Source organism: Falco cherrug, chromosome 9 (genome assembly GCF_023634085.1).
Source record: "Falco cherrug isolate bFalChe1 chromosome 9, bFalChe1.pri, whole genome shotgun sequence".
NCBI lineage: Eukaryota > Metazoa > Chordata > Aves > Falconiformes > Falconidae > Falco > Falco cherrug.
In genome coordinates, this window is record NC_073705.1 from 23,007,506 (window position 1) to 23,033,527 (window position 26,022).

The following is a 26,022-nucleotide window of genomic DNA, read 5'->3' on the forward strand; positions in this document are numbered from 1 at the left end:
TCAAAATATACAAAAGTAGAGCGTGGAATAATTAATTTAACCCCACTTGAGAGTAAGACTTTCAAACAAGTCACACTTTTGGTTTTGCCAGTCCTTCTCTGAAGCTAGGATAAGTCATTCTTCCACTTTCCACTATACTCTCACACAGATAAGCACAAGACACTGATTATTAATCTTTTTGGTGGAAAGGAGAGGAGCCATACTAGGGGAATTTTTAATGTTGTTTTAAAAAAATGAAATTTCAGATAACCAGCAAGCCAAACAGCATTTCCAGATGCTGGTAAAAGTGAAGGCAAGAGGTTCTTCACAGAGCTCTACTGTCATGCCCCAATTCTACCCTTTTGTTAGTCCCGGCCAGGAAGCCCCTTCCAAGTGGAGGGCTGGGAATTATCCCCAATAGATTTAGTATCGCGGAGGGAAGCGTCCGTTGTTACCAGATTGGGATCCTGAGGCACGCTTTCCAAGTAGTGCTTGTGTGCAATGTGTGGTCGTAGTTCAGCAGGTCATATACACATTTCTACAAGCTCTACTACTAAAAAAATTTCCACCTACATAGGAACCTACATAGTTATCCCGTGCGGACCAGCCCGGGTACAGCTGCATATGAAGCTGTCGCTCCTTTCTTGCTAGTTCATAGTATTTCGCTTGTTCTTCTCTGGATAACGCGTGCCACTGAGGTGAAGAAAAGAGAAAAAGACAAAATAAAAAGCACAAGTTGTGGTTTTTTTTCTTTTTTTAAAGCACATTAACAGAAGAGTATATTTTTTATATACATATATTTTTATATATATATATATACAGCTAGAGTTTTTTTTCATTAAAAAAGAGATTAAACAAGATGATCTGGCAGGCAGACATTCATATTTTATTTATAACTCCAGATTATAAGTCCAGCCAACTCAACTGAGTCACAACTAATTATTTACGTTCTCTCAGCCCCTTTGTCTCGTGATGAGAGAGGAGAATTAAGAAAACTAAACAAAAACAAGGAGCGGGGGAAAGGGTCCAGAAGCTGAACCACCTGTCCTGAGTCAGATCTCAGGTTCTCCCTCTCCCTTCCCCAATGGCACCCCTTCTCCTCTTCCAGCTCTCACAGGTGCTGATACTGGTACTGTTCCCAAAGGCTTCTTCCTTCCCCATCTACTTTTGCCCTTTGTTTTAGAACAAAGGAAAAACCTGAAATTTTTTCCATCTATAGGTCATGGAAAGAACATTGAAATAACACTGCTATTAATTAACTGCACCTCTCCCCCATGAATGACCCCACTGGCAAAAACTGTCTGTGAAAACCAAAAACCAAACCAAGGCCTTTGGTTTAGTAACTTCCCTATCCATTATCGAAATATCAGAAAAACATAGTGATTCAGAGGGTGTGAATCCTACCGAGTATCAGTCCCTGCTTGTGCTTCTCCCATGTTACCTACCCTTCGACCGAGGATTTGGTTGATGGCTGCACTCTCTTTCAATGTGCATTCTGCTACAACTTTTGCTCTCATTTCCTTCATATACAACATAAATGCATTAAGAGGTTTCTTTATGTGTGGCTTCTTTTTCTCTTCTTCTTTTTTGGAGTCCTGATGTTTTCTGAAGGGTAAAGATACAACAGACAGAAACCTCACAGTGAGAACCCTTGTGAATTTATTAAATTAATCCCCTCAATCTCTCTAGCATTAATCCTCAGAAATCTCTTAGGAAGAGGACCAGAAGGTTCTCTACAGCCTTTACCCTGGCTGCTGTATAAGAACAGTTTAAGAGCATTATAAGGAAATCCATCTCATGTTTACGCAATATCACCGACTACCCTCTCAGCCCCTACAAGAACCTTGGAAGGACATGGGCACGCAGGAAGATGGGTTCATGAGGAGGGCTTGTGAACATGATGGTAAATAACGACACCCCACTGTCAATGAGAACGCAAATGCTGTCCTTCTGCTTCACCCATGAAATGAAAGGCAAGAAGTACCAGAAGCTCTAGAGGCAGAGGCAGACCAGGGCCCTCCTCAGTTCAAACCTAAACTTGATATTAGCTCTCCCTGCAGCTTTGAACAAGCCATTTACGTTCTAATTTATTGTCTCCTGTTGTGCGTCTGGTATCTCACAGCTTCAAACCAGGCACTAACAGGGAGACTGGTCAAGATAGCTTGAATCCTGATCAACAAAATTCTACATCCTTGCAAAAACGGGTGAAATTAGTAACTACAACTACTTGTCTATGCCACAGAATGAATCTGAAAGATTGTTACCATTATTTTGACTCACTTTGGTAGTTAAAGCATGTTCAGATCAATTAGAACAGAAAAGAAAAAGCAATCTAAAAAATATTTTACAGCAAAAACATTCCCACAAATCCAAGCCTTTTTAAAAGCCCCACATACAAAGGTGATGCTTTGGGTGTTCTTGAAAGAAGACATGGGAAGCAACAACTTACGAGCTGTGGAGTGAGCCGACATCGCTCTGGGAAGATTCCTGTTTGACTGTTGGTGTGACTATGGCCGGATGAGGGATTCCAGTTGTATGTAAACTATGGTGTGGCGGGACCATGTGTGGAGGAAACCTAGAGGAGAGAAAGCTGTGTAAATCGTCAGAATAAAAATGAATGAATGGGGAGGGATGTGTACACACATTAAAAAAAAAAAAAAAAAAAAAAGGCATATAACAAGCACATGACAGCTAGACAAAGCATATGAAAGCTGGCAGCATTAATTAGCAATAAATTAAACATAATGACTCTTCTAATGTCATTAAAGCCAATCTTCCCCTTCATTATCATTACTGACATGAGACATCATGATTTTTAACATCTTTAACAAAAGGCAAATTCAACTGGATGAACTTGGATGAAAGTAGAATTTCAGCAACCTTGAACACAATCCACCAGTCCACTTCTTTGCTAAGAAATTCCCTGTGGCAACCAAGGAATCAATTTTTATAGTTTCTGATTCATGTGAATTTGAGATGACATTTTTTATTGCATATTGACAGCAAAATAAAATATTAATGCCCACACAATCTAGATGCATTTTTTATAATTCTTATAGGTGCCTCATTAGCTACATTTTGTTGATAGAGCAAAAGAAAATATTTGTGTCTAATAAATCCCTGAGCCACTCTGCTTTAACAGAAGTGGGAGATAGCAGAATTAAGTAAATTTTGACCCATTAAGATAACCTAGGAAATCTTAAATTCATGCAAAATAACAGTCTAGTCTTCCTAAAGAGAAAAAATGTCAGCTTTATGGTGTATGGTCATATACATGGACAGGCCCCAGTCCTGCAACTGGGTTCAGAGGGATGTGCGATCCTTCTGCACGAATCTAATTGTTCGGTTGGGGCCACAGCATGAACAGGGCACAATCATTCAGACTTTCTACTTTTTAACCAAAATGAACAAACTTCTCAAAAGCAGGACTGACTTCATATCATTATTTCTCAACAGTCTCACAAAGGTTTTGCAGTGAATAAGTAAAGCATACTATGACTGAAACCTCCACTGAAGTCAACAGGTTTCCAGGGAATGGGATCTACCCTAAAATTTTAGCTTAGAAATAACTTCCCCAAAAATTCCAAAGCTAAAGTGATCTGGCAAACAACAAGGGTTTTTTTGTCATTGCAAATCCCTACTCCCATCCTATATTTTGAACCATCTTGGTCCAAATAAAATACCCCAAGAATACAGATCACACAAAGGTATAAAGAATTATTTCTTGTATCATCAATATACAATGATTTTTTTCTATCAAACAGGATTTTAAATGGGGTGATATACCATGGATAACTAGACTCTGTACAAGTATCAGAAATATAATGGGATTTCTTTTTTTTTTCTTCCCCCTTTTATAGATTCCATTACTGAGCTTAAACACCCACCCCCCACCCCCCTGCCTTGCAAGTGCTTAGACATTCCCTGCATTCACAAGATGACACAGTAGTACTTTCATGAACAAGAGGTACTGTCCACTACAAGCTCTGAGGATCTTTGTCTATCAGCTGGTAGTACTCAGGATCATTAGACAGAAGTATTTTGTCTTTGAAGGCAGTGGTGGGAAGAGCAGGGACCGACAGGGAGAATGTGAAATTGTTCGAACTGTAGAGAATTGCAGCTCCTCACAAACAAAGGCATGGAGAGAAGAAAAGGAGGAGGGTGTGATGGCAAGGGAAGAGGAGAATGGGCAGCAAAATGGCCATTCCTACTTCTGCTAAAGACTCACGGACACAAATCTTCAAGTGGATTGTCAAAATGCCTTCCCCACTCTCTGACAAAAGTAGCTGGGAGAGAAGTGCACGTTTTGGGGAAATGCTTTGGTGCATGGTAGGTCAGAATAGAAGAGGTGAGGCTGCAAGGACACTGATGTCCTGGTCCCACTTCTGCCACAGAATTGCCTCACCATCAGCCAAGACATAAACAGGCCCTCTGTATCATTTTTTTTCTATTCCCCCTCCCTTTATTTTCATGTGTATGTATTTTGATTGGACATACTTAAAAGTTTGTTCACACAGTGCCTGGGGCCTTCAGCCAGTTTTGCAAACAAAAACTGACAGTAAGAGCTTTTTTTTAAAAAAAACAAACTTACAAACACGGGCAAAAATAAAACCCATGGCAAAATCCTGACCTTGCTGAAAGTGGTATAAGCATAGTGTTAAAAAGTTGACACACTCCTACTGAATACAGCATTCAAGAGAGGACTGTGCTGCTTGGGCTAGCTAAGGTTCAAACTGGAACGAGAGCCAGTGACAATGGAGGGTGAGGATGGAGACGAACAGCCTGCCTTCAGAGAGCAGGCGGGGAGAGCCGAGCTTGTCTGACACGAGGACACAGTGGGAAGGGCAGTGGCCATACCACCAGCAAGGAAGAAGAGCTGAGTGCAGTGGTAGCACAAGGACAGAAGGCTATGAGAGCAGACCTGAGGAAGATTAGACACATCACTGGAAAAGGGCTCCCAAATATCAAAAAAGACTGATTACAGCTAGAGTTAATGGGGACAAAAGATGGTGCTTGTTAAGCTTCTGAAGAGAATCCCGTGATGTGGCCGCACAACTAGGTCGTAGACTTGTTTCTCAAATGAGGATCTGGTCAAAAATGAAAAGCACACTGCAAAGCAAACTCTGCCTGCATGGTGGATTGTTGTATGGTCAGAGTGCTCAAAGGAAACAAATTCAGCAAAAGATAGGGGGTTATTTTATTTGTTTGCTTTTGATGAAGATTTAAGTATGTCCAGCTAATAAAAAATTGAGGAAGATGGAGAAAATCTGCAAAAGATGTAACTCCCCCCTCCCCAGTTATGGGAATTTTTTTTTCCCAGTTACCGTTCAGGAGAAAGAGAGTAAGTACCTGCACATCGGAGAGTGGCCAGATGGGGAGGAAGGGCAGAGGAGGAGGAGAAGCCTACGTATGCAAATTGTGTGAAAGCCTGGAGGATGAGGAAGCCTCCACTGACTTCAGCTGGGCTAAGATTTTACTCACTGAGCTCTAAACTTCAGAGATACGGCAGCCTTCATCAACAGGTAGCTTCAGCTCAGTAGTTATTTTCGGGATGGCAGTTTCCCCAAGGCAGTTGTGTGTTTATTACCAATGACCATTCATTATTTCACACTGACTCTGTCTCCCTCCAAAACACAAGGCTGCCTGTTGGACTTACACACCCCTTCCTGTGTTTGAGGCTATAAAAACATGCTCCAGAACCCAAAGTTGCTCTCACAACCCCATGGACTTCAATGGGCTGGGTGAGGGTTCAGCCCAAAGTCTGAGAAACTACTTATTTCCATGCAGACGTCCACTTACACGGCAATACGAGTGGGGGAAGAGTGTTAATTTTTAAGTTCCTGGCTACACTCCAACTTTAGTAATTACATCCAGCAAAAGTGAATTTCCCCTGAAATTTCAATTACAGAAGGTATTTTCCACTGCCACCGCTTAAGTGCTCTGCAATGTTTGTCTGGTGTAATTCTGCTAAATTATTTCCTGATTTCCTCTCACAGCAGTTGTCTTTTCATAGTGGGTCCACTGTCTGCCCATCAGTCAGTTAACCCTGTCTCAATGTACATTAAGGGCATATTATAGAGGGGTAATGAAGGATCAAGAGATGTTGTAAGCACGCTGCACGCATACAAAGTGAGTGGGGTGATGCTACGAGCAGAGAAGAGTTGCAAATGGTTAAAACAACCTGAAGACACTACCTTAATAGTCTAAACCATTTATGAAAATCACTATTAGTCACCCACTAACCTTTTATAAACTATTCATAAGCACACTCCGACTAATGAACCGTAATTACTAAGCTTAAGGAACATTCAGGGTTGGGAAGCGTTATATGCTCCAAAGGTCTGTATCATCATGCAGGCAAAGATGGGAACTATTTTTAAAGGAAGGCTCTGGAAAAAGGTGGATGGAGGGATGAGGCTGAGGCCTGTCGTGGCTTCATCATTTGGGCAGAGCCAACACAGCGACCCCAAGGCTTGTACCAGGGCCCTGCGGGGCTGTGGGCTGGAGGCCAGCCATGAGCAGCATGTTTGCAGGCAAGCGTGGGCGTTCGTGGGCATCCCTGGGCACGCCAGCCCCATCTGCCAGCTATGCCGGCTACTCAGGGCAAGGGCTGTCCCACGGCGGAGATCAGACACTCCAGCTGATACGACGGGCATGAGAAAACATGCATCAGACCACATATCAGAGCATGGTCTGCCCAGAGGGTGTTCCCATGTATGGGAAACCAGGAGAGAAGTTTCTGGGCTGAAACAAAGGATAAACATCTTAAACCTATTCATCACTCTGCGTGTGCGCCTGAGCATGTGTGCACATACGGGCTTATGTCAGAGACAAAAACAAAAGCTGTGCACACCCCTCACCTTCGCCTAAGATATTCCCCCGTATTTTTTTCTCTAGACAAGTATTCCATGAATTGCAATAAACACCCTAAAAATTCTAAGCAGCTCATTATACACCACTGTCTCCTTTTATGGCTCCAAGCCAGAATATAATGATGAGTCTTAACTTGTTAAGGACAACTAATTTTTTGTTCCTGGCTGTCTCAGGGGCTTCTCTCTTACTCACTCTCACTTTACTTCACTGTTGACATGTTTCTGTTAACTGGATGTCATCTGCCTGCCTTGATTTTATGCACAAGCAGTAGGATGCATTTTTCTGTGCAACAATTCTGCTTTGAGTTGCATTAGATTTGTCATTATTCTCTCATTTTCCCCTTGCACTTGTAACATTTCATCTATTCCTGCCTTATTTTTTGAGCCACGGTGCACCCACATTATGGTTTATACATGATCTTGCTCCCTTTGAAGCCGGCAGATTTCAGAGCCAGCCCTCGTCAGGAGAAGTGCCTGCTACCAATTTAGCAGGCTGAGGGCCCCGAGCTCCAACAACTCAATCTAAAGGGGGTCACAGGGTGGCACAAGCGAGTGTCAGCAAGTGCTGTTTAATTGCCAATCTAGGCTTCTCCATGGTGTTTAAAGTATAATGACCCATCACTTAATTCTGAGAAGTCCTGGCCCTGCTGCTGAATGGAATGAATATCAAAGGATGTGCTAGAACAGGGCAAGGAGCCTACATTTCCTATAACTGCCATAAGTATAATAGACCTCTACTTCTGTCGTCCCATTACCACAATAATGTATTTAATTTGCTGTGTACTCTTTTTAACTAGATACCTTTCATAAAGCCTATCTTGGGAATATAGCCTCCCCCCTCCCACATCTCCCCCCTCCCTCAAATGACTAGCCTCTCTAATAATAATTAAACTAAATCAAGCTCTACTTTGCCTCACACCATGCCTGCAAGTCTTCTATAGGTATTAAAAAAGATTAAATGGAGGGATGGAACCATTGTTTAAATTTGCAGGTCTCTCCCCAACCCAGGATTTTTTCTCCCCCATGCTGAGTCTATTAATTTATTTTTTTAAGTTATTTTCCAGTTGCGTCTCTATTTGCTGGAGCAACACAGGCAAATTTTAGGTTTTCGCTTTTACTCTACTTATCTGAAGCATGCAATGCACTGTTTCCCTACCCATTCACTCATGAGCTCCAGTTACAGGTTTCCATTTCTCAGTGAGGTGTGTTTCCCCCCAACCCTCCCCCAATCTTTTTCTCCTTAAAGCCTCTATACACCAACCTTCACATATGTAACTGCAGAGATGGAGAGGAAGGGACAGAGCAGGGAAGAGACGTGGAACCTTGCTATGTAATGCATGTTAATTTAATTATGTGCCATCATCAAAATGGATTTGCTGTTTCAGCCCATCAGGAAAGTCTAAACTTCCACCGATATAATTAACCAGACTGAAAATCAGATGAACAGAAAATAAAACTATCATTAGGAGCAATTAGTGATTACTTAAACATAGTGCTGCCAACCAGTTTGTAAATAAAACTAGCAGCCCCTGGAAAATTAGATGGAATTAATTGGAGGTAGGGAGGGGGAGAAATACATACTTCTAAAGCTTTAGAGGGTCAGGCAGGCCCTTTTATGTTGACTATCAGTGTTTGGAGCTTTAGTAGGGGAAAAGACTGTGCAATAACCTTTCTTCCAACTCTGCCTGAAGAGCAGCCCCGCTCCCTCCCGAGACTCCCCTCTCACACACAGAGTGCAGCTCTGGGTGATAGCCACCGAGAAAGTAAAAGGTATCACGACTTCTCCTGCTTGCTTTTTCAACATGACATTCTCCCAGCTTTTTCATTTAGTTAGCGTTCCAAGATGACTGCTCCTCACATCTCCCTCAAAACCACATTCTTAAAACCCAATGACAGCGCTAGGACACCCTCTCCTACTCCAACAGGAAGGTACTCCTTGTTCTCTCCTCTGTCCACTGAAAAACTGGCGATGACTGTTTAAGTGAAGTCCTTTCAGAACTATGTTTCCCAGATGAAATGCCCTCCTCTAGAGAGGGTGGCAGGAGGAGTTACATTTGCTCTCAATTCAGGACCTCAGCATTTGAACTCACCTTGACATGGAAGCATTGACAGTCAGAGCTGTTGGGTAAGGGTGGCGGAAACCCCCCGTCGTGATTGGGTACACTGGCTGACCTTGCCTAGCAAAAAAGAAGGGAAAGAGAGAATGAGAGAAAGAAAAAAGGTGTTTTTTTTTTAAAAAAGAAAAACAACAAAAAACTTCTCTCTGCACAGTAAGCTTTATTCTCATTTGATCAGAACAAAAATCTTGGGGATTGTACAGCAAGGATCAAAGGAAAGAAACACAGAACAATTTGAATGCCATAAATCTGATAGGAATGGCTAATTAAATTTTATAACCTCTGCTTATGTCAATAGAGACCCTCTCCCCAAGCTGAAACTAGGTGTTTTGTTGTAATAATTAAAGGCGAAGTCTCGCTTGCTTTAATGGAGCCATCACACTAATTGAGGGCTACACATCCAAAGGAAAACAATAATGAATGTAAATTTATACCAAAATAAAGTACAGTGAATCAAAGGACTTCAGTTGCGCTTTGGGCCTCTTTCGGTATTTAGATCTCGGTGAGAAAACATTAAATTAACAGAGCTTAATTTGTAGCCTTTTGTCAGATTAACAAGTGTTGACAAGAGTTACCGGGGGAGAGTCCCCAAGAAGTATTGTGGGTAACCAATAGACAATCACACCTCATTACAATAATTAAAAAATACAGCAACATGCAAAACAGCATCCTCATGAAAGACACACAACTTTTTCTGATTGAGGTTTGTCTGTGCTGGCTAGTTCTTTTCATCTGTCCTTCAAATATATCATCTGACTGGGCAGGATGCTTTCTGGGGGGGTACTATGTTAGAGACATGCAGGCCAGTTGAGGATAGATGGAGTTGGGAAGTTGATGGTGAAGCACAAATGGAAACGAGAGGGGAAATAAAAAGCTTGGGTTACTTCAGTAAAGTTGGTCATGCTGCTGTCCTAGAGCAAAAGCAAATGTGATGGTATCGCCCTTCAACAAAAACCACTCGGAGGAGCTGTACGAGCCATGAGTAGGCAACTACGCCGTGGGTCTTGACTTGTTACAAAGCAGCGGTGATGAGAGTCCTCTTGTGACTGAGGTGGCCATTAGCACCTGCCTGATGAAACTGGCCACACTTGGCAACATTCGCATGGTTTGGCAGCCATGACATGAGGTTCAAGGACGACAAACCTGTGTCTGCACACATAAGGATGTAAGGCTCTGAGACACAGCTGAGTAATGAGGCACAAGCCAACGACAGTGAGGAATTTCTTCCCTGCACTTTCACGTCTTTAACGTTACTGACTTCTGGCACTAGCTGAGTATGTTTTAAATCCTGAGGCTGTTACTGTGCAAGCTTGAGCTGACCAGTTGCAACAGAGGAGCACGAGACAGCTGTACTGCAGCTAGGTCCTGCAAGCAAGCAAGAAGAGGAGCTGACATGCATTCCACCAGTGTTCAGCGTGTCCTATGGATAAAGTAAATCACCGCAAATGAGGAGGAAGTTAAGATTTCAGGAAGCAGTGCTCTGGGTTTTCCTTGTGCTCATGCTGTGCTCTTCTGGACAAACAGCCTTCTGCAGAGAGCTGATGGGCATGCTTCACCCTCAGGGTGGGAGAGCCTCTACCCAGACAAGTTGCATGACCACCCTGTGATGAAGAGCAGCTTGCAAAGTGGCCAGAAGCAGGCTGCTGTGGCCAAGGTCCAAGCTCCATTCTCCTGCATCCACACTTCTGTGCTTGAGAAAGGCCCTCCAGCCTTTGGCACCAAAGCCCGTCCCCTGCCCAAGACCAGGGGTGTGTGGGGACCCCCTGCTCTGCTTTGCTCTCCTACGGAGTGTGAACTCTACTCCCTTATGGAGGGCAAATTTGTGAAGAGATATTTCAGCACAGCTGGCCAAACAACCTTGAGCAGGAACAAACTATTTCTAGCTTTGGGCAATTGATTTCTAAAGAAATATGACCTCTCCAAAATTGATGAGGCCTGTTATGTGAGAAAAACAGGGTAATAGTCTTGACTTATAATGCAGAGAACCATTGTATCCAGTAATACAAATGTATTTTGTAAGTGTTTAAATCAAATATACTGTACAAAAGGGCTAGGCGATGCTTAAGTGCATTATAAACCCACTGCAGAGACAGCAACGTAAGAGAAAAAAGAAAATAAGGACTCAATTACTGGAGGGAACCTCATACCCAATAAGGCTCTGCAAGTGGGATAAGAGGAGCTGAAAAGAAAACAAACCCCCAAACTAACTTTACACAGCTTTTTTCTTAGCCGGTTTTAAAGTAAACTAATTCCCTTTCTTGTTTGCAAGAAAATTCCATTCCTCAGATGCCAACTGCCCAGCCACATCTCGACCAGGAATGCTACTCACTGGCCGATGTAAAGCTCTACTGTTTCACAAGAAAAATGAAAGCGGTTTGAACGGGGAAGGCAAATGAAATTTAAAGCTGCACATTTATAGTGAGGGTGGCCTTGGTAAAAAAAGAGTCCATGAGAACCACCCTGAGCCCCAAGAAAACCAAATCTGAGAAAAACCCATGTGGTGCCGTGTAAGGTTATCAACCAGAAAAGGGCTTTTCTGCAGAAAGGTTTAAAAATTCGTGCTTCATGAGCCATCAGCTGGTTGAGACAACATGCAAAGCTGTGTCCAACTGCTCCTGTTTGTTTAAAACCACATGACCTGGCATAAGTTTTAATTAATCTTTATGAGGTGGGTAAATTCATAAGCACTCAATGAAGTGGCAGCTGGCAAACAGACTTATCTCAACGCACACACACACACACACACACGATTTTTTAACATAAATTTTACACATCAAAAAAGAAAAAGGAAATGAAAAAAATGGAACTCCTTACTGTGGTACTAACCATCCTAGCGGATGGGGGATTTGTCCTACAGTGCCTGGTGATAACGGATAATAAGGAGATATATCTGGAGGATGTGGAGGCCTTGGAATTCCTATGGAAGAGGAATATAAAGCACCATTAGCATTGAGACATGGAAATAAATAAATTAGAAGAAAAACTACGTATGTTTCTAAATCGCTGTCTATTAATTTCTATCACAATACTCATGGTTTCACTTTGGGTTTCCAAAGGCTGTTTCACAGTCTTACTTTATAAAGTGAGCCTCTTGGCATCTTATTAAATGAGATTCAAAGAGAAAAAGTCACGTTATTTGCTCCCTCCCTCCCCTCTCCATTCAGAGATAATTATTTTGTTATTTAGGATGAGAATTTAGGAGTCTCAGCTGAAGTTTCGATGTGACGCTGTGTTAGGTGCTGCCTTGAATGCTTAACAGAAAGATGGTCGCTGTATCAACTTCACAGTTATTTTAGTCTCAAAAGTCATCAAAAAAGCACAGGCCCTACCCATACGTTGACTGGGTACTCAGTAGCATGGCACTATTCCAAGGTAACCTCCAAGATGAGTTACAAAGTCATTGTAATTGCCAAATGTTTGCTTTTGAGCAAACCTAGGAAACCTTTCCTGAAACCGAAGAGTGGAGGTGAAAGCCCCTGGAAACGCTTAGCAAAACCAGGGGTACATGCTGAAGGGCTGCAGGCAAGGACAGAAAGCCCACCCGTCCTCTCTGAAACCAGTGCAGTTCCTACTCAGACAGCAGAAATCGGCTCCAGACACAAGCCTTAAATCTTAATGCTCCTCACCTTAAGAGCAAGTCGAAATTACTCAGAGGAGTAAGGGTTACAAGACTGGGTCTTTCAATTAACAAGCCAGAACACAATTACACAGCAGAAGCAAAATTAAAACGGAGAGCATTAAATGGAAGGGGTACTGTATTCATGGCTAAAAACTATTTTTTTAACTCACTCAGGAAGCTTTTAATCTCTAAATTAAATCTCCTTGTGTGACATTTTCATGCAGACATTGCTTTTTCTCCATTACAAAACCCAAACAGATTAACTGGGCTTTAACCATCCAGCGAGCTATTTGCACACTTGAAAGAATGTTCACAGAAGAAAAGTAAACAGTCTACAGACGTTAATCATATGTTTTACGATAACCATTTAAAAGCTATTCCCTGTACTGCCATTATTTAAATGAGAGGTTGACTATGCCATTCACTTGCAATACCCAGGGATGGCGAGAGGGATTCCTTTTAAGCCATGTGAAGTTAGCGTTAAGCACAATTAAAAGGGGGCCCCAGCTGAAGCATAGGGAGTGCAAAGTAGCTAATGCACAGCCTTATTCAAGGGCTGGAGTTTAGATAAATTATCTGCATACGTTAGGGCCGACGCAGAGAGATTCCTTTGACGTGAATTCAGTTTCTGATGTACTTTCCAATTAACTAGCTGGGATTTGGATTAACCAAAACAAAACCACTGTCACTAGGAATTCAATGCAGCTTGAAGAAAGAAGATTGACACTGTTTGACTTCTCTGGGCCCTCAGGTTAAACAGGGACTCTTAAAAAGTTAGAATAACATGTAAATTCTACTCTGTAACACCAATAAATCTAGTCAGGGTTTTACACGGTGCTCTATATTCAAGGAGACTGCCCTTCAGGCTGAACTGAGAGCTGGGTAGACTTACATTGGGGAAAAGAGTTGCAAGTGTAGAGCTGGGGCTAAGTAGTTAGAGTGGATGAAAATTCAACATTATAGGAGAAAAATGGCTGAACTCCTGACACAGAAACAATGGGATTTGGGGAATTAAAAGAGATTCATTTTGAAATCGGTCATGACCCACCACCTTTAAAATTCCAGCTGCAATTTTCTAAGTGCAGATCACAGAATGTACATGTTTAATTCTCTGGGTCATGCATGCAAACCAAGCACTTGGTAGATCGAACTACTAGGTGGGGTATCATGCTTGCAAAGAAACATACCTTCAAAAGACCCCACACATGCAACTCTGGTGTCACCCTGCAGAAGCTTTATGAAAATTCACCCAGTAGGTTTCCTTCTGAAGCTTAATTGGCTTAAAAGGAAACTATTTTGTCTGGGTTCTTGTATGTGTTTGACATTTTACATGCCCCCTTTGGTGCTCCAGCATGGGAAATCCTTCCTCCAACACTCCTTCCCCCTAAGACACAAAATGGAAAGATCCACGCACCCGCTCTAAAAGCACCCCAAACTATTTCCCACTTACCTGTTTTGGGATCTACGTCGGCTGGTAAGTGTGGAGGAGGGTTTCCCGGTGTGAAGTGCTCATTGCTGTACGTGATAAGCGGCGTAAGAGGGTGTACATGGTGTGGGTGCTGCACAACTGGCACTTTGTTAGACTGCCAAGAGAAAAAGGTTGATGGCATTAGAGGAGTGCCAGGTACCCCCCACTGCAGCACAACGCATGACATACAGAAATCTGAGTACCCAGGATTTCAACATGATTCTCAGACTTTTGCAGATCCCTTCTCAGTGTCACCCTTGCAGTTCTCCCACCCTCTTGCTTAAAACCTCCTCACACACTTTCCCTGCTCTTGAGTTACTTTAATCTTTTTGACCTGCCGTGCCCCTGTATGGAGCAATAGCAATTCTTTAAAATTTTTCCTTTTTATTTTATAATCTTGTGCTTCACCTCCAAGATGCAGGCAGACTCCTCAGTGAGGGGCTGACAGAGTCCCCCATTTAATTAGCAGGAGACCCAAATGCTCACTGACCTGTAGGTCTTTTCCTTTCCCCTTCCTGTCCTCACTTTCAGTTCTGCATTTTACTGCTCACTGCAAACACTCCAGATAAAAAGCCTTTGTAGTGCTAGAGTATTCCCTTCATCAGCAAGCATTAAGCTGACAAGTGATCACCTGCATATTTTATACATATGTGTATTTTAGAAGAGCTGATTAATTATCAATTCATCAGAGTGCGCTAATAAATGGAAACTGGATACTGATGAATTAGGTACTAAAATATTCAGCTATATAAATAATGGCAAAAACACAGATAGAGCCATTGAAATAAACACTCGTGGGGGGAATAATCACGCAGATATCATAAGGTTTTCCCTGTCACACTCCTAGCTCTGGGGGGAAGAAAAAAATTTTTTCTTAACAACAATAAAAAAAAAAAAAAAGGAGTGAATGAATGAAAGGAAAAGGCAGGCTGAACTGTAACTTACCCTTACAAGATCACAAAGAAAAAATTAAGCTGAAACAAGCGAACTGCTGGACCATTTACTGCGAGTAATCCAATTGCAAAAAACCCTATTCCCCACAGAGGATTTTCACTAAAATCCTACAACAGGGACATTTAACCAGATTAGGTACCAGCAAAGATAAAGAGGCTGGTATTAGATGATGAATGGATTAGAGTCAGGTTTCATTTTAGAATGTGTCTTCATTTCCTTTTATTACTTTAAGTAAGGAACAACTTGCATTAACATCAAGTAAAAGGAATCACATTAAAATAATGTAGTGATACCACGGTGGCCCCCGATAGCGCCGCTGCTGTTCAGGGTCTGCCAGCGCTCTCCTACTTGCCCGCCAGCCTGAGGACGGCTCCGACCCCACTGCCTGCTCCCCAGCACCCCCAAATACACACGCCCTCGCCACGCCGCTTTGGACAAGTTATTATCTGATCTTGGTTTGAATGCTCTGAGCTTCCCTTAAAAGCATTTGAAAAATAATTCCGTTCTTCTTCAGGAATGAGTTTCTAGACTGGGGGGAATGAAGATGGAAGACAGACTGAGAGCTAGGAGGAAAAGCAACGTCAGTCTTCCCCAAATAAACAAGAAGTCTTTCCATCAGGCTTCAGTCAAGCTAAGCTTCACCTTCGGCTCTTGCAGCCTCCCCCGCCCCGGGAGGCTCCTCCAGCCCCAGCCCCTGCCGTACATAGCTATTTGACTCACCCTTCTGATAACCTGCAGAAAAAAGTGTGCACCCAAGAGAAGCAAGCCAAAGAGCAGCGCTTGTGCTTCCCCCAACTTTTACCATGCCTCTCTCTTTTTGCAGTCCTTACATGGAACGATTCCCCTCTAACACCACGCACATGGCACAGGAGACCCACGTCAAGTAGCTACCATGCAGGACAGAGCATGGCTGCAACAGCCAACACTATGAATTACAGCACGTTGTGTTGGTTGGGTTGTAGGTCAGATCTTCTGCCAGCTGTGCAACCAAGGACAATTTTGGGCTGCACAGATCCACAATGGTTTCACATCAGAAAAGCTATGGGGATTTAGCCCCCTAATTCAAAAAGCCAAAGGAGAAGCTCTAACCCAAAATTGGTTCTCTTCCATGGGAACCAAGCTAAGCAGTCCGAAAGTAACTGAAAGGTTTGGCAAGGGCTTCACATAACAAATCATACTATACACCATGCAAACTAGAAGGCATCTACTCAACAATACATGGCATTAGATGCCAAATGACCAGTTGATCTGGTTCACAAAAAAAAATCATTCCCAATAAGGGGGATTTTTGCTAGCCAAGAATTGTGGGAACTCTTGCTGTTAGGCGACCCACAGTACGGCTGGTAGCTGCTGTAGCCTCTGTGCTTTCCCAACTCTATCTTCACATCATTGCAAAAAACCCTCACCCAGCTCCTGACGCACAGTGAGGGCTGTCTTCCACAGAGGGCTTATTTTCATAGAAACTGGAACTGGTTAGTTAAAAAAATAAGTAAGTGACAGAATAACATTAGAGGGTCAGACTTAAGCCGACAAACAAGAAACAACACATGAGAGGAAAGCTGGACTTAAATGCCTGTGTCACCAAAGCCAGATATACCATAGGGGGTTACATGTAACTACCACCCACTGCTTTGATATGCCAAGACCCCCCGCAATATCTCCACAAAACGGCATGAGCGTTAAATTATTATGCATTTACTTAACACCTTTCAGAGAAAAATAAAATGCAAAAATAAAATAAAATAAAAATCAACAACCAAGAGTTTGAACTTTAGTCCGCAAACTTTTCTCCACGTAAGTAATTGTTCTTTGGGTGGCTGCCCTGCACCCAAACAGGCAATTCATACAAAGGTACTGGATATAAGGGTATGATACTTTTTTGCCACTCTGATGATGCTGGGGCAAAGGTGTGGAGAGACTGTACTGGGGGAAAAGGAGAAACTGTCACCTGCATGCTCCAAAATATGCTCTCCAGGATAGAGGAGTGTGATCCAGTGCCCCTGAAAATCAGTCTGCATCTGTATTACTACCCTGGGCTAGGTTTGTATTGTTTTGCACTGTTTATCACACACTGGGAAAAGGGACCGTAACTCTGCTCAGAATAGCACACAAAATTTGCCAGCCAAGCTAATTATGCATAATATGCTAAATAAGCTACTCTTTAAAAGCAGCATTCCTGAAGTTAACTAAGAGTCCTTGGAAAAGAGAAAAAGAAAGGACTAGCTGGGAAAGCGCAGGATTAATCCTGCACATGCATCTTCCTTTGAAGTCAATGGGAGCTCTGCCTGAGTAACAAGTGTGGTCCTAACCCCATCCACTGGCAATGAAAGGTAAACCGCAGAAGCCATCAATAGCAGACACCTATTAGATGACCTTAGCCATCCCCCTGCAAAAGGCCCTTCTCCAATATACATTTGTGAGTACTTTATCAAGGGTAGTTTAAAGCTAAAAGCCATTGTGAGATGCAGGAATTTCTCTGGCAACTTGGAGAACTCCATTTATGGCCGTGTCAGGCACGGAACAGGGAGCTGCACTGGTGCGCACCGATCAGCATTAGGGCATGTGCTAACAGGACAGAAAGAAGTGGAGATTTCTAGACCGAAATCCCAGCATCTACAAAGTACCAAGTCATCTGCTGATAAATCACTGCTCTCCACTGAAAGCTGGGGTCTTGTACGCTGGGTTAGAGGGCACAGTAAAGAATAGCAAAAAAACAACAGAAGTTTGCTTTTCTTGATAACCCCTGCCTGGAGCAAACCAGAGGAAATTGTCCCCATAGGGACTCAACTACTAAATCTCTCTATATGAATTTGAAATGCTTCTGGGAGTGCTTAAACACAGATGACTTTAAACAATAATGGAGCTCTGGAATGAAAAAAGGAGGGGGGGAAAAAAACAAAACAAAACAAAACCAAACAGCAAAAAACCAAACCAAATTCTGGACTGATATATGTTTGAGAGGGATACTGAGATCCGTTTAGCCTAAGTTCTGATAAGTGCCTTTAGGGAACAAAAAAACTATCTGAACTTCAGATTTAAACTGCAGGGGATTTTGTGTATAAATTGCTATGTATTAGTCTTTGTTGTGTGGTAAGGACATTTCATTAACAGGATGAAAGATACTTCTATGCGTATACAGCCCAATTTAATACACCCCACTGATGAATACTCCCCATTTATTGAAGAAGTTAATACATGCTGTATAAATCAATAGTTCCTAAGTCTCTGAAAGCAACGCACGACTTGCACAAGATGAAACATTGTATTGTTGAGCACACAACGAAAAAACAACCTTTAAATAGGAAGAGTTTGTTACTGCAATTTCTGTTTGCAAATTCATAGCTTGTTTGGCTTTGGTAATAAAAACATGGCATCAACACAAAGCCAGAGAAAAACATGCCAGAGAGGCCAGAGAATTTGTCCTTACCGGGATAACGCCGGTTTACTAAAAGCAGGTCTGCAAAAAAAGCCACCCAGGCCGAAAGCAAGCTAGCATGCCATTGCAGCGTTGCAACCTCAGAGGAAGGCTGGTGGGAGACCCCACTCCGATGCAGGTGGGAGACACCCCCAGCTGGGCAGCCCAGGGCAGGGGGATGCTCCTGCCCCAGCACAGCCTGAAACTCAGGTGGCTGCCGGCACAGCTCCCATAGCCACAGCCGGGGAGGGACCCTCTTCCCTGACCCAGGCAACCTTGTCAGTGTACTTAAAGCCTCCAGTCCTGCTTGTGAGGCAGGGACGTGCTGCTGCCCACCAGGCACCCCTCAACCACCCGTAACCAGGAGCGTGGCAGGGGAGGGACAACTCATCAGGCACTTGTGCCCCGGATCCCCAGAGCCCCCTCCCCTTCCTCCACTACCAGCAGCTGAGGAGGAATGAGAGCTCACCATTCACCTTAAAACCTATTAATCAACAGACACTGAAAACAAATGGAGCTAGAGCTCCGCCTGTCTTTTTTTGCCATATCCTCCTCTTCCCCATTGCTTTCCCTTTCTGCTGAAGAAAGATGGGCCCTGAAAGTGCCTTTATGAGCCTAATACAATAAAACAAAAGCAGCACAGAAGAGGGTTTGTCAGGCTTTTCCCCTCCTCCAGGACGGATGCAGAAGGTCGACAGTGGTCTTGAATGAGCAGGCCCTCCTGGAGTTGCTCCCTGGGCTTCGTAAAGGGTACCATTCAATACTAGTTCACATTAAAAAAATAAGTTTATAACTTGTCTCCCTGTATTTTCCAGACGGTGCTATCGCAGTTATGCTGACTATGGCCAGTGAAATGCTAACAGATGTTCCTGAGCTGTTCTGCAGCTCCAAAGATGCTCGTAAGAGGAGTTGCTTTTTTTCTAAAGGCTGGTTTCTCCTTGGATCTGCCTAGAAATGACACACCACTCCCCAACCCACAAAGCTAAATTGCAAGAAAAGGCAAATCCCAAAATATTGCTGCAAATATTCTTGCATTTCCAGCCAGGGTCACCAACACCCAAAGCAGAGCACCCATCAGTAAGCACTACTCCAGCCCCCAGAATCACCCACATCAGCAGCTGCTCCAGATGGCACCCCAAACTCCAACAAGGAAACTGCAAACCATTCAGGTTGACTGGAAAGCTAAAGCCAACCAAACGCACCAGCTCTACGTAACTCAGTTCTCATCCCCTTTCCCAAGCATAAAAATTCAATGCCAGCGATGAAGCATTTCCTGAAAAAAAATCTAAGATTTAATTTTACCCGCCTCCGTTTAGCTAGTGGAGTCACAGTTTATTTTTTTAAGGATGCTTTCACACCTGACTAAGCATTCTTTCCTGAAAACTACTTCCCCTTGCTCCATTATGGCTGACGCAGTGGCCTGAGCCCTTTCGCAGTTTAATGTAGCTGATTTCTGCCTAAGGTCCTGCCCTAAGCTAACTGCCCATTGTAGCACGGGACAAGGCCTCCATTGATAATCACAACTCGCCCTGCTAAAAAAAGGCTCATTTTCTGCTTTCACACAAATGATGACAGGAGCACTGACAACCATGTGCTGGGACAATACCCCCCCTAGACAGAGCTTGACAAAAAAAAACCCAACCCCCCACTGCCCTTCCCTTAATAAATGGGGGAAAAAAAAGGCAGGGACAGATACACATACACTTTTACATCCTTCTGGTTCTTCCCCCCCCTCCCTGACCACTTCCCAGGCCAGCGAGCGCCTACCTGCTCCTGCAAGAACTGCCCGCTTTCCAAAAAAAAACCCATGCTCTATTAGCAATCTCTCAGACAAAACAACAAAATCAGCTTCCTGGCTCTAAGTGTCCATCAATTCATTCCAGAAAAGAAGTTTCCTTTTTTTTTTTTTTCCTCCCCCTCCTTGTAACTATGATGAAATGCCCCCTGAGTACTGCAGCACGAAGCCACCATGCTTGACATTTTCGGCATCCTTCCTGTAAGGGAGCAAAGGTACTGAGGGGAGGGGGTGGGGAAGCGAGGATTTAAGATGTTCAGGAAATTTCCACTTAATTTCGCCAAAAGGCAATTATGTGAAATGATCTGGTGACAATTAGCATACGCCAAATCCTCCAGCGTCAAAGGGAAAGAACTGGGGTTTAGCTATCCAATTACTGCCTGTTAGTTCTTATGCAGGAGAATTAAAAACAGTAGTAAACCATTATTATTAAGCGTGCTCACACTTTGCTTTCAAAGTTGTTCTAGACTCTTATCTTACTGCTATGGTATTCAGGATGGCTTTTTGATTTTTTTTTTCAGTGAAAAAAACCCAAGAAACTCAGGGTTTTAAATATAAGTTTAAGTGCTGCATTCTTGGATCATGTGGTGTTACTCTAATGTCAGGTCAGACCCAGGTAAGCACCTGCTATACAGCTGTATATTTTGAGATCCTTCGGCAACACATGGAATTACATTTACACCAGTTAGACTTCACCTCACTCATTCTCTTAATGCTTGATTGATAAAGAGAAAGCACTCTGCTGCATCGCTCTGCCTGCTCTGGGCATACAAACTTGGACACCAGAGCTACCTCAGCCCATAGCCCACAACTGTGGCCTGCAGGTATCCAGCCAAGCCTTACAGGGTACCACAAAATTGGAGATGATTTGATCAACAGGTGTATATCCCCGTATGAGGAGGGCAAGGTAGTGCTCAAACTCTTCAAGTTTCAGGTATCAAGGTGCCCAGCTCTATTTCTTCCATTACAAAAGGAGAGGCACAGTTTCTTCCCCAACCTGACAAACAGACACTGCTTTCTTTGCGTACTTTAGTTAATTACTTGACAGACATTATCTCTGTAGAGCAGACAAGCTTTCATCCACGTCTAACAATGCAAAAAGCGGAAAGACTTGAAACCGAATAACACCGTTTTCTTAAGCAGCACCAGTACAAGGTGTGCTGGATACAGCAAGCAGAGACCAGGGAAACCTAAGCACATTTCTTCAGGAAACGGTCCTGAACATAAAGGGCATGGAGAGGGGAGAGCAATAACCTAAGCACAAAAATTCAGAAAAGATGGGAAGACGGGAGAAATGACTATAAGCAAAAGGATACTTATAATTGCGCTGAGAGACCTTATTCGTTACATGCTTTGTATGAATACCTAGTAATGCAATTTCACTTACTCCCTAGCAGTCTCTAAAATGTCACATTATAAACAGCTTTAATTCTTGCATGTAAATTGCTTATTTCAGCACTGGACAGACATATATCATAGAGGAAACAGCTCCACTGATTTTGTTAGGGTATCTCTGACTTCTGTTTACAGTAAGAACTTGAATGTGAGGCTGTTAAAAAACTGCAAGAAATGAAAAAAAAAATAATAATAGCACGCATGCCTATATCCACTTGTATTTGGCAATTGCAGTAATAACAGCATTATTAAAAAACTAACATGCATAAACATGTCCTAAGATACAATGCCAAGTTTTCAGTACAGTTTTTTTTAAATGCAGTATTCACAAATCATAGCAGACTGTGCTCAATACCGATACACAATATATGTAGCAAATGTATATTAAATAGCTTAACAAATAACAAACCTCTAAAAAACGTTTTCATTTTTGAATGTGCTAAAACCATTACATGCTGCCACAAAACAATTAAGCGATGAAACTATGTAAGCCCAGATCAATTATTTCTTGAATAAATTCAACAAAGTTTCCCTAAAAATGTGATGTTAAATGCACATCAGAACCAAAGCACCTTTCAAATATTTTGGAAGCAAAGAAACAGACACATTTATACAGCACTGTCAGGCCTTTCACCCCAAGTCACAATAAAAAGAATTCCTCTAAAGGTAAAATGCTTATGAGATCTCATCACCAGCCATGTAAAACCTGCATATGCAACAACATGCAGTGAATGAAGAAACATTTAAATAACTGTCCTTTTAGATTAATTCATTTTAGATGAATTCTACAGAATTTTATCCCTTATTTTATACAAGAAAAGGCAAGTAAATCAACTAAGCTACTCTAGCAAAGGTACCATACAGAATACTGATGTGATAGAAATCCTCCTCCTGGACCGAGTGAGTGGAAGCAAGCCTGGCAGAGTTAGAAAAGAGAACAGCAGAAAACTCAAGACTCCCACAAAACCTCTGGCAAAAATGCAATGCTTTCTAAAATTCTTAAATACGTATAAATTTTCTGTGTATAATTACGGGCAATGTACAGAATGGGCTGAGGGGTAGATTTACTCTCTGTAACATATATTAATAGAAGAAAGTCTCATGGACTTCTGGTAACAAACATTGAGCCACTGTGTCAAAACATGTTATCTCACATTTATCAACATTCCATATTATTTTTCATATTCCTTTATCACTGAGTGAAATAATTTTTATGTAGTGTCCCTAAGATTTCCATCATTCACATCACGGCTGAGCTTTCTGAAGAATTCAGAAAATTTAACTGAGTGTCAAACACACACAGGATCAAAAGCATCCAATTAGAAACTACTACATAGTATTTTTAATAATTTCCCCCCCAAAAAGAAAAGAATCGTTTTGTGTATGACCAGAATTAAACCATTCCATCTCCAGACCCCCTTAAACTGTAATGTATGTGCCCTGCTACAAACCAACTTCTTTCTCCTTAAAAAAATAAAACCAAACATTTTTACCTTCATGGTTTCAGAGTTAAGGAAATATCGTACTGAACTGAAGAAAGCTTTGAAGTGGCCCCCTCCACCCCAAAGAGAAAAAGAAAAGAAAAGCTAGTGATGTCATGGTCACTGTGTGAATGTATGACTGCGGATGTAACACACAGCTAATACACGCGCACACACTTCTCCCTCGCTGGTAACCATTGTTCAGCATCCAGAAATCAGCCCCTCAAACCTGCTGTACACCAGGCTCTGAAACACCCGCCCCCCCCAAACACACCCGATCCCACCAAGAAAAAATTTCTTCCCCCCCCCCCCCCCCGCCTTCCGCAAACCAAACCCCAAAATCAGGCGGAGGGAAGGGCAAAGAGGAGGAGTGCAACAACTCTGCCCCGCTGCACCACTGTGTCGCGACAAAACAGCACTCTGCCGCTCGCTCCTGCCACTGCTGTAAAATTAAAGTGGCATCGAAAAGTCACGCTTCCCCCTACTAAAAAAGACTGTTACCATAAAATAAATAAACAAAAACAACGTTGTTAACAAAGGTCACAGCTGGAGATGCTTGCTTGCTGTCTATGCTCCCCCCCCCCTTTTTTTTTCCACACAGGAGAAAGAAAAGGAGAGGGAGAGAGGGGGAGAGGGAGAGAAGAGTCACATCAGAAGTTCAATGGTCAAGACGGAAAGCGCGTACACAGAAAGTGCTACTCACCCAGCAATTCAAATTGAGATGCCAGCAGCCGAACTGCTGGAAGAGAGAGAACCCAGAGGCAAGCGCTCCTCCTTTACCACTCAAATCTTCCATTCCCACTAAAATTGCATCCCTCGGGTACATAACAGCTTTGTCTTTCCTTCTCTTAACCTCAAAAACTTTTTTCTTTACTGTCTAGATGCCAGTTGTACAGGCTTTGTATTATTTTCCTCGCAGCTTTTCTCTCTCTTTTTCTTTCCCCGCTCCCCCCCCCTCCACTTAAAGTACTAGAAAAGCTGTCTTAAAAGATCAAGATGTCTCCAGCTTTTTGGCCTGGTGTTTTCTGAATGCTCAAAATCCACTGTCATGTTGGCTGTGAGAAGTGTCTTATTTCTAAATTGTCGGCTGCGGTTATCAAAATTTAGAGAAGCCTCCTGTCTTTTCTGATATAGCACTTACCATCATCCTTCCAGAGAGTGGGGAAAGGACTTCCTCCCCCCCCCCCCCCCCCATGCAGGTATATGTCTGCTTAGAAGAGCTAAAAAGCAGTTACCTTGGAAATCAATGACAATGCTACTACAACCCAGGTTGCACAGGTATTACTAAGTGCAGCGAGGAACGCCGGCCGGCCGTGAGGGAGCATGACCAGTTAAGTGTAGCAAGCAGTCACTTTATCTGCAAGATTGTCAAATCCCTCAAAACAAATTTCTTAGGGGGAGAGCTGTAAGGAAAGTGTATTTTCTTGTCACTGTAACACCGAGGTGACATTTGGCAGACCTTCACCATTAGCTCTGGTCTTCCCCCAACCCCCCCCCCCCCTTTTCCTTTAGTATTTAATACTTCTGTAAACCACTGACCCCACTGTAAAAGCAATGCAAGAGGAGCTGCGAGACCGTTAACGTTACGGTGCCCCTGGCTATCGTAGTTTCCTAAGCTGCTCCTAAGTGAGAATAAACAGGGGTACCCTGAGAGCATCGCTGAACTGAGCAAGGTGAAGCCTTCTCCCCTGCGCTCGCTCTTGCCTACACCGCATTGCAAGACACCAGCTTCCTCCATCTGAGCTGGGTACGGAGGGCAAACCGCTGCACCCAAGTTTGCCAAGAGTCGATTTCTCATCTCTTATTATCCTTATTCCCTAAAGTTGCAAAGTACTTTGCAACAGGGGTAAAAGCTATAAAGGGTGGTTTAACAGGGAATAGTTAGGAAACCATGGCTGCCCTCTTCCCCTCCTCACTTCCTAATCGAGTTTGTTAATAGTGGTGGATGCTGCACGCAGGGAGAGCAATCGCCATGGGACGGATGCTGCTGCAGACGAGGCACTGAAGGAAACCAGTTGCAAACACTTGTCTTCCCCACGCACATCTGGGGGACTCATGCAAATGAGTTCATCCCCCCCTCCCCCTTGCCCCCAAAGAACGAAACAACAGGGCTGAGTAAATATAAGGAAAAAAATTAAAACTGTTTCAAACAGGGAGACCTTGAGCAGTTCCAGGTTTGCTTTTTAAACGGCTGTTTAATCTGCGAAGGCTGCGGGCTGAACAAAAAAAACCCAAACCGAAACAAAACGCAAACTGGCACTCAGGACCCGGCGAAAAATAAAAATTAATATTATTTAAGGGCTGACGAAGCAAGAAGGGGGAAAAATCTGTGCGTTTTCTGTCTGCCTGAGCACCGTCCCCCCCTCTCCCCGCACCGCTCTGGCCTTCGCGTGCAAAGTGTCAGCCAGCAACCTTTAAGGCCCTTAATACCAAAACAAAACCCCGCGATTTCCCTTTACACGGCAATAACAAAAGCAACGAGGCTCCAGTTTGACAAGTAAAAAGCCCCAACAACACGGCAACTAATTGCCTTCCCTCCCTCTATTCACAGCAGCCACCACACTCCAGCGGCCGCCTTTGTCACACGTGCGATTTCCCGCGGCAGCGCCAGCGCCGGGGCCGCTGACGGACAGTTCCCCCCATTTAGCAATAACTCCGCAAAGTGCAGCGGATGGGACGGGCGACGCGGAGTTCGGGCTGGCCGGCTCTTCCCTAAGGATGCGCGGCACATGGGAAGCAGCGCGGACTCCCCGGGACCTCCCCATTCCCACCCACCACTACCCCCCCCAGCAGCAACAAGCTGCTGCGGGATGGGGTTTCCCCCCCCCCGCCCCGGCCGCGGCCGCTTCCCCGGAGCCGTCGGGGCCAAGCGGCCCGGAGCGGGGAGGCCGAGGGCGGCGGGAGGCGGGCGGGCGGCCGGGGGGCGG

At 43.5% G+C, this 26,022-nt stretch overlaps 1 protein-coding gene across 18 annotated transcripts in view; it reads right to left on the bottom strand.

Moving 5' to 3' along the window:
- TCF7L2 (transcription factor 7 like 2) overlaps positions 1-26,022 on the bottom strand; it is a 181,655-nt gene that overhangs the window by 14,506 nt on the left and 141,127 nt on the right. For 8 of the 18 annotated variants that reach the window (XM_055719587.1, XM_055719588.1, XM_055719582.1 and 5 more), the window contains exons 5-10: positions 14,038-14,170; positions 11,783-11,885; positions 8,942-9,028; positions 2,429-2,569; positions 1,425-1,584; positions 565-672 (exon numbers count right to left, since the gene is read on the bottom strand). In XM_055719587.1, the coding sequence (XP_055575562.1) occupies positions 565-672; positions 1,425-1,584; positions 2,429-2,569; positions 8,942-9,028; positions 11,783-11,885; positions 14,038-14,170 (732 nt within the window). The remainder of the gene's footprint in view (positions 1-564; positions 673-1,424; positions 1,585-2,428; positions 2,570-8,941; positions 9,029-11,782; positions 11,886-14,037; positions 14,171-26,022) is intronic. The other 10 variants (XM_055719590.1, XM_055719589.1, XM_055719584.1 and 7 more) reach the window with 3 other exon arrangements.